At 44.6% G+C, this 9292-nt stretch overlaps 1 protein-coding gene across 1 annotated transcript in view; it reads right to left on the reverse strand.

The window, feature by feature from the left end:
- The window catches only part of ABHD12 (abhydrolase domain containing 12, lysophospholipase), a 24430-nt gene that overhangs the window by 4514 nt on the left and 10624 nt on the right, over positions 1-9292 (reverse strand). Inside the window, exons 5-6 of the mRNA XM_010178239.2 lie at positions 1995-2040; positions 580-709 (exon numbers count right to left, since the gene is read on the reverse strand). Of these exons, the coding sequence (XP_010176541.2) occupies positions 580-671 (92 nt within the window). The 5' untranslated portion in view covers positions 672-709; positions 1995-2040. The remainder of the gene's footprint in view (positions 1-579; positions 710-1994; positions 2041-9292) is intronic.

A 9292-nucleotide genomic window follows, 5' to 3' on the forward strand; every position in this document is an offset into this window, starting at 1 on the left:
AGGGAGAAAGCAGGAAAGGAAAGTTAAAAACACGCAGGCAAAGGCACTTGACACTTCGAACTTCCCTGTGCTAGGCAGGACCACGTAAATGTCACAGATGGCCAGCAGTGTAGTCGTGCAGGCATCTGCACGAGTCCTGATTACACATGGCATGCTTGCCAGGACAGGAGGGAAGTGTTTTGTAAGGGCACGTCACACGCACATGCAGCTGGTCTGAGATGCTCTTGCAGAGTATCAGAAAAGGCTGATGTTCTGCTCCAAAGGACAGACAGACATAAGTTCACCACAGGAAGAGATCAGTGCAGTTCCACCTTCTTTCCCCTTGGTCAATCTGCATTATATTATTCTAAGTGTCTTTTTTCTCTCTGTGCAATGAAGGTTTAAGACCAACCCCTGCACAGTCATTCACTGTGGCCCTTATCACTCTGTAGGGTGCAAAGGGGAAGCTACTCTGCAGCAATTATACCACAGATTCCAAGCCAAACCAGCCTGGGGATTATGGCAAACAGCACCTTCATCCTAGGTCAGCATTTAATGTTTTTCAGAAGCTTCTAATTCCTACTGAGATTAGATGCTTACCCCGTGCCCAAGGAGTGTCCCCATACATAGACAGGGTTGTCTCCACTTCTTGCTTTTATCCAGTCGAAGACATGAAGGGCATCGTAGGTCATTCCCCTCTCTGACGGGCTGCCTATTGAATCACCCCAGCCTGAAACACAAATATTCCTTCTGAGAATCGCACAAACTGGGCTGCAGAGCCAGACAGCAATTCCCATGCAGCCCATCTGCAACTGCAAAGGGACCCAGGCCGTGGACTTTCACTGTCTACCTCTATAATTTGGGGATGAAAGCCCCAATTGATCCACACTCATTTAAACAAGGTAACTGCTGGCTGCCAAGGAGTTCTTGTGGGTTTAGTCAACAACAAAAACAAGAGCTGGATCTCAAACACTGCCACGCTGTGTTCTTGCACCTACCCATCTGCATCAGTCCAGCTCCCAAACCTCAGCTGCTTTTGCACACATGGAACCAATCTGTCAGCAGAGTCTCTAAGAGCACAGGAATTGGATGCTTCGGGTCAAAAAACAAGCACGTTTCACAAAGCTGTGGCAACATCAGTTTGTCCATGCTGTTCAATCAATGCCCTCAAGCAATTTTCCACCCTCCTGATTGTTTTGGCTCTATGACTACTGCAGCACATCTACATGTCTTATGCTAAGCATCAAGCATCCCATATCCCTTCTGGTAATGAGTAAGCAGCCAGAAAAGCAGCTGCCAGCAAGACTGAAAAACAGGGCAAGCTCCTACAAATAAACCTCTCCCAGATGTCTTGATAAAAACACAACGGATTAATTTCTTTCCTCTATCTCCAGTGGCATTACACTGCAGCCAGGGCTTAAAAACTAAGAAGGGAATAAAAGAGCAGCAGATGCTTGACTGCTGGCGGCACAGAGTTGCAAAATGGTCATGGCTTCTGCTGAGGATGTTGCCAATTGTTAGCAAATCATTTACTCCAGATCTTATCTCACCTATCAGCTTTTAAAAAGAAGTGCAAGTTCAGCTCCCTGTGTGACCTCAGGAAAGTCAATTAGATCATATCCAAACGATTACGTCTAGGTAAGCTTATTAGTTTCCAGGTGTGCACCTGGAGGAGGCCTTAAATGGATGCTGTGACAGCATATGTGCCTAGGTCACCCTCTGCTCCTTAGGTCACAAGCCAATGAGCCCTGCGCATGAGGACAGACAGCAGCCAGAGTCCACCAAACCAGACATCAGAAAGCAGCACTATAAAGGAAAGCACTGGAAAGAAATTTCTGGAAGTTCTTTGGATACCCATGAGGAAAAAAAAGAAGCAATAATCACATCTAATTAGCTGGCAGCAAGTATTTATAAAACAACAGCTCCCCTGAGATCCAAAGAAAAGAGCAACTTCTTTGTTGCTTCTACAAAAAGAGACATCTAAATGTGTTTCATAATAAAAGAAGACCACATACCTCGATAATCAAACGTGACCACGTGGTACCCAAGGGAGCTGAGAACCTGGAGGGGAGAGAAACATAGAGAAGCCCATCAGAGACTTCCAGGCAGCCGTGCTCTTGCCTGAGGTCAAGGTGCAGGGATCTAATTTATGTCATTATCAGCCTGCAGTGGTGAAGCAACAACTTACAGCTTTTCAGTGTAGCAGGCACAGAACTTTTCAAACACTAATCTTCTCAGCTTGCTGGTTTTACTCCATTTGTTTCCTGGACATCGTATCGGGCTATCTTAGATGTTGATTCTCCTGTCAGCTTTGCCCTTAAGATCCACAAATATCCTATGACTGTTTACCCTACAAACTCTTCCAGGTTTTCCAGTGAAACAGTAAAACTGCTTCATTTTTATTATTCAAATTGCATAAATGTTCACATAACAAAGGAGCCTGTTTGAGGTTTCAGAAGGCTTAAATGTATACATCCAAAACACGCAACTGCTCTATCACAAAGATTTACATTACAGCCAATGCTAATCCTAACAAAATCTGTTAAAAGCAAGTAAAAATACCCAATGTTAGATCAACTTGCTTGGAAAAAGGCCTTGGTAAAAACCAATGCTAGCATTCCGAGTACTCTTGCTCGGTATGAACCCAAGAGCTCCATAGTAGATAAAAATCAATAAAAAAGATTAAAATGTTGTTGCTTTCATGGTTTATGTATGATATATGGTTAAAAAAGTAATCTTAGTATTACAGTATACTCCAAACCTTCTAATGGACAAAAGGAAATGATCTCATATGTAAAACCAACAGTTTATTTCTAGTGCAATTGAAATCTTAACAGCCTGAACAATTATTGTTACTAGTTCAGATCTCTTTAGTACAGACAAAAAGAGAAAAAGAGGGCTGCATAGAAAAGAGGAGTGTTCAGGTGAGGTGGCAACTCAACTCCTTTGCTGAGAGGTGTGTTGGTGATGGCTTCTCCCACTTCCCTCTATGATCCATCTGAGGCTAATTTTCATACATTTCAGATATGCACTGGATGTCTCTTTCTCTTCACTGTTCTGTGATTTCATGTTATGTCCCAAATTATTTTATGGGGCACGTTCAACATCCAGTGGACACGTTCTCTTTGTTACCTCTAAACCCATGTTTGCCCATCTCCCAGTTCTGCATCTCTTTAGCTGCCCACTGGCAGGCTGCACACAGCCCAGGGGTCTCTGGAGTCAGCCTGTGCCCCATTCCATGCCACACTCATACCTGTGCTCTTCTGCAATGCCCCTGTGTCCCCATCTCCGAGGTCTCTGCTGTCATACCAGGTCTGTACTCCTCTACACTGTATCGCTATGCTGGGTGTCATCACTGTTTCATTTGACACAGAGTGACCCTACCTCTAACTTGTACATAAAAATATCACAGGAATTTTCTCTATAACACTCTCTGTATGAGAATAGTTATTATTTGTATTATGGTTATGGCTATGCCATGTAATTATGCAAAGCTCAGAAAAAGTAAAACCAGCTGGCCAGCAGCCACCTGGATGTTAGACAATTGATTTTATGGCTAAACAAGCTCAATACAGTGCTCCAGGGAGCTCCAAAACAAGGTCAGAAGCAGCCTCAGCTGTGTTACTAGCAGTAGCAATACTATATGCACTGGGTTACAAGGCTGCAATTTCCCTTTTAGACAGTCTACCAGCTGCAGACTATTGCTCACGAGTCCAGCAAGGACACTGCAAACTCTCCTGTGGCTCAAGGCTTCTCACCAGGACCAAGCAATGGATTTTCTTGGAAGTGTTTACCCTTTCAGCTTGCCTCACGATGGCCTGCACAGGTTTGAGGCAGTGTGTAGTTCTTCATCGTAACATGCTGCCATTACTCAATTGCTAAGTGTTTGATTTTACAGCCAATGTAGCTTGCACAACAAATAAAATGGCTATTATAATGATAACTCTAGGATGCAAAGCCAAGTTCCAAGCTCCCATAGTGGTAGGAGACCATTCTCACAGGGACCAGAGGCAGAAGCAGGGCTTGGTGGTTTGGACCGTGCAGCCCTGTGGCAGATCAGACATCTGCTTGTGTGCAACATTGGCTGCCTTCAGGGCTCGCTGCACCACAAGCTGGACTTCCAGCGTTAACAGCGGGTCAGCAGTCATAGCAATTTTTCCAGTAACACACCTGGTGGTACTGGGACTATCGCAGTGTACAACTGGAATGAGACCTGTAAGCTGAGTGTTATTTCCAAAGGAACAGTACAATTTTAACCTTAACGGGTTAAAAAAGATACCAGGTAAAGTTTTAAACAATTAGACAATTTACAAGAATTTGAGGGCACACAGTATGCACACAAGTACAACTGGAGCTTACACAGACAACTGGTGCCTGATGGGAAATGGAGGGAGCATTTCCATTTTCGCACTAAATGGGATCTAAATGGTTGTCTGAAGGTGGTAAGCCAGTAACCTCGCGTACGTATCACACAGTTTGCCCTGCTGCTTGCTGGCAGCCCCTGGAGACTAACACATTACATCACCTTCACCCTTGCTGCACTTGGTTGTTATTTCTCAGCACTAGCAACTGACTTATGCTACTCCACTACTCCTCTTTTAATGCCATTTTCCCCCTAACAGTTATTTGGAATTTATATTAGCAGATGCAACTGCCACAGCTTCCAAGTCACTCAAAGCTTCCTTGTTCTTTGCTATTCAAGTCTCTTCACGTAATTCCAGTTCCTCTCTGGCTCTAAATCATTCAAAGGGGCTCCCTTGGAGGTGACAAGGTGTGTACTGTGTGCACTTCCAGGGCAAAGGCCCTTTTACAGCAGAGGTATTAAATGTGCAGTTGTTCCACTCTGGGATCTGCACTCACAAGTTACTGTTTCTTCAACACCCTCTTGCCAATAACTCTCCCAACATCACAGAGATATGTGGTTATTTACATACAACAACACAGTACAGAATCACAGAAGCGTTTGGTTGGAAAAGACCTTTGAGAGCATCGAGTCCAACTGTACCTGTCCACTCAACAGCAGAATAATCAGGTGAAATGTTAATTAACAACTTAGGTGCTGCAGGACAGCTGTTCCATCAGAATCACTATATACCATTTTTTGTATGTTCACTTATATATTGGACCCCCTGACTGGATATGCAGAACACACAGTTCCTACTTGCAAAGTTTATTTTTCAGCTTTACAATGTGATTTTACTGCTAAGACATCACATACAATCTAGCTTTTTCCAGGCCATTACAAATTAATTAACCTGTTGACAGTTTCCCTGCCTTCCATACATGTTTGTTACGTGTTGGCTGCACTGGTGGCATCTCTTCCCAATAACAAATAAATGCACTTTTATTTTAATTAGCAGCTGTTACATTTAAAAACAGATTTTTACCATCCCCTATTTCTTCTTGAAAAATATGCTGAGTTTAACACCTCCACTGCAATCATGCACATAGGATTAATATTTCATTTCCAAAGCCAACTGCATCCTAGTTCCACTAGAGACTTCATTATTCAACTAGTCCTTCAACATCTATCTGCTTAATTACTGATAAATAATTAACTGATGATGTTCTCAATTCAAATATTGTTTTTATCTCCATCCTAGATTTCTTTTATGTTTATACTCATGTATACTCTGCACCTATGCTGTTAGGGTTGGCACCCACTTCACCCTGGCAGCTCAGCCCCTGCAGCAGGAGACCATCACTGTTCGCCCCAGGTCTTTGTTTCCATGGCAGGTCTCCCACCTTCTTCCACCTGAATACTCACCTTCTCCCCTCTGTCTTTCTGCAAACAGCCCTTCAGCACCTGGTTCTCCTCCTGCATATACCTCCTCAGACCATCAGTCTGACCTGCACCAGCCACCACCTGCACCTCATACCTCTTGAAGCCCACCACAGAGTGGCCTCCAGCTTTCCTTAACCCCAGTCTGAGTCTGAACCCCCAAGCACAGTCCTATCCACAGCCAAAAGCAGCAAGGAAGCACCCAAGACAGCAGCCACGCCTGGAAAGAGCATGGAGTCTCCTAAAGAGGGTCCTGGTCAGCTGCCAAAAGTACCAGCCCTCTCACAGGACTAAGCAATGAGGATGCCCTCAAGACACCGCCAGGCACAGGCAACAGCAATCTCCATGCTCACCTAAACCTAGGCAGGCCATGCTCAGGACCCCTGGCCACCAAGTCCTGCCTTCTCACAGCCCAGCATGGCACAAGCTGGTATGCCCAGTTCTCCTCTCCCTAGCAGACAGCAGGGACAAAGAGCTGTGATAAAGATGATGATGGTCATGTCATGCCTTTACCAAAGGAAGAAGCTGATGGAGCCTCCCACTTCTGCACCCATTCAAATCAAAGCCAAGATACAGGTGAACCACTTGCAGGGGCTCATTCCTCCAAGGACTACCAAGCTCTGACCATGGGCACTGCTCTGACACTTCAGAGGTGTCCTTCTCTTCCAGGGAAAAGAAGAGATGAGGCAGAGGAGGAATGGGAACAAGCAGGAAAAGCAGCAGAAACTGTCACTACCATTATTGCAGCTGCCAGAGCTGTAAGGTGCCCATCTCAACCTTCACGATGCAGGGCCCCACACTAATAGCAACCTCTGCTTTAGGGCACGGCTCTGCTGCAGCACCCAAACACCCATGTCTCAAGAGGAAAGCAGTCATGCAAAGCAAGGTCAAAGTACAGCCTATGACAGTGGATACACAAGAGAAGGAAGAACCTCCACCATCAATACCCAGCTCCTCCTGGTGAAGGACACAGCTGATGACGAGCTGTAACATCCCTGTCTGAAGACAACAACCCTGGGAGCAACCCAGTCCTGTGCCCTACACTGAAAGCCTCTTCTGGTTCAGTCTTTTTTTTTTAAATAATATTTTTCTTTCTTGTTTTTCCCCTTAGAATTAGTTCAGAAAAAGTCTCAGATGAAGCTGGTAAGATTTCACTTGGCTTTGCAGATAACAGGCATTTCCTTTGACCCTTAATAGGATGTTTAGTGTAACAATGCCAAATGTTTTATTTATAGTAATTACTTATGCCCCTTTAACAATACTGTATTGTTTCATGTGCTGCTATAAAGTAACCTCACGCAGTGGGGAAAAAAACCCCTCTGCATCAGCTCTCTGCTACCCCAGCACATCAACTACAACAACTAAAAGCTTCACTGCCAAAGCCTCAGTGCACAAATAAGAATTGCAGAAGGAGCTTGTGGTAGTCTGTCATTGACAGTCAAAGCAGCTAAGAACAGGATTCCTGTCAGTTTTAAAAGGTTTTGAGTTGCATTATTCAAGCAGGAGTAATTTCAATAGTGTGAATAACACGGTGACCCTGAACACCTTGGTAACTGTGATATGTGGAAACCAGGATTAAGCAAAGAATAGCCAAACACTTGTCCAGACTAGAGGAAAGCATGCCCCTCAAAGTGAGCTTGTATCTGGTTGCTGCTCCACTGCTGCTTCTCCTGCTGGCTTCCTCATGGCTCCTGCTGCTGGTTACTGTCTTCAAACACACACTGACTTGGGCAAAAATTATTCTGGATACCTGCAGCTCACAGTCTGTGCAGTGACAGTCTCAATTTTCAGTGCTGCTGCTGAGAAAAGCTGCTTACACGAATCAATCACTTGGAAAGAAAGGGCAGAGACCTCTTACAGCTATTATTTCCCTTACGAGCCTCTTCTAGGGGGTTTCCCCTGATGCTTCCAGCCTACCAGCATCACCAGCAAAAAGGACAGCAATCCAGCCTTTTTTATTCTGCTGGAACAAGCATGAAGCTGGAGTTTCTGGCATGGTTCTGGTAAGCTGGTATGTGTGTTCACATGTAACTGACTAAAAAAGACAAACTAAGCAACTTGTCTACATTCTTAGAAGGAAAAGAATGCCAGACACAGGAACAGAAACCTTGGGTTTTGGTGAACTGTGTTCTCCACATGTGTACACACACAGAAAAACACAGAGGCACTCAGAGTCTTTGAGTATTCTGAAGCACTACTACTCTTGCTCAGTCAAAATCCAAAACAACTCCTCTGCCTGTCCTGGCCAGCACAAAATGGATTGCAGCATAGGTTGGTTCCCAGAAAAAATATCAAATAGATCATCATACACAACAGTCTCCCTACCCAACTTTCTGCAACTCACCTCATCCTTTTTTGTTAAAAGGAAAAGAAATATCACCTGCCTCCTTGGGGTTGCCAAACAGCATTTTCTAAGCTATTTGAATTAAAAAGACTTTGTGGCAGGGGATCTTCCATAAGGAGCTCTACTGCAATAAAGCTTTACGAGTGCCAACTCTCTGAGACAAGTTATAAAGAGAATGGAATGATAGCTAAATCCATAGGAATAGCACAGGCTCGGACCTCTCTGAAATGAGCAAGGAAAAATAATTATGGCTCTTTTAGAAACACGTGATACGAGACCAAGAAATTGTGTGTGAGAATTTCAGCCAAGAGAGAGTTTAACAAAATAAATGACCGCAAAAGTCATTAGGCAAAAGACCCAAAGCAGGTGAAGTTGCCTGTTCTCATGTAACACACCATGGTGCTATGTCTGGAAAATTCATTGGGTTTTGTACAACATCTTCAGCACTTGAGATGTCACCACTCACTCATACAAATGTTCTGTGCCATGGGAAAGGGGGGAAACCCAGTCTGAACCCGCCTGCTTGACAAGTGATAAAGTCACCCCCACACTAGCAACCTTGAAAAATGTGTTATTGCAACAAATTGTTCTGTGAATAGGCAAGGTTGCCCAAGGAAGTTGTAGATGCCCCCTCCTTGGAAGTGTTTAAGGCCAGGCTGGATGAGGCTTTGAGCAACCTGGTCTAGTGGAAGGTGTCCCTGCTGATGGCAGGGGGGTTGGAACTAGACGATCTTTAAGGTCCCTTCCAATCCAAACCATTCTGTGATTCTACGACTCTGTAAGTATGAGCTTTGTCACCCTGGCCAACTAACAGATCAATGGGGAGGTTATACCGGCTCAGTCCAACATTTGGTCACTTGAAAGAACAAATGTCACTTTCAAAAGTCTGAAGAGTGCAAGGAATCTGAGCTGGCCTCAATCCACCTACATTTTCCCAGCAGCTGGTGACGTACAGCATCATCTATGGCATTCCCACAACAAAACCCGCATTAAGACCAGTGCCAAGAAGAAACAATGGCGAGTTATGGTCGCTGGTGATTCCCTCCTGTGCAGAACAGAAGCACCCACCTGCAGATGAGACCCTCTTTTTAGGCAAGTTTGCTGCCTCCCCGGGGCCCGAATTAGGGACGTCACCACAAGAGTGAAGAGCTTAGTACAACCTTCAGACTGACTACTATCCATTACTG

The sequence above is a fragment of the Antrostomus carolinensis genome, unplaced genomic scaffold (assembly GCF_000700745.2).
Source record: "Antrostomus carolinensis isolate BGI_N321 unplaced genomic scaffold, ASM70074v2 scaffold9111, whole genome shotgun sequence".
Classification (NCBI taxonomy): domain Eukaryota; kingdom Metazoa; phylum Chordata; class Aves; order Caprimulgiformes; family Caprimulgidae; genus Antrostomus; species Antrostomus carolinensis.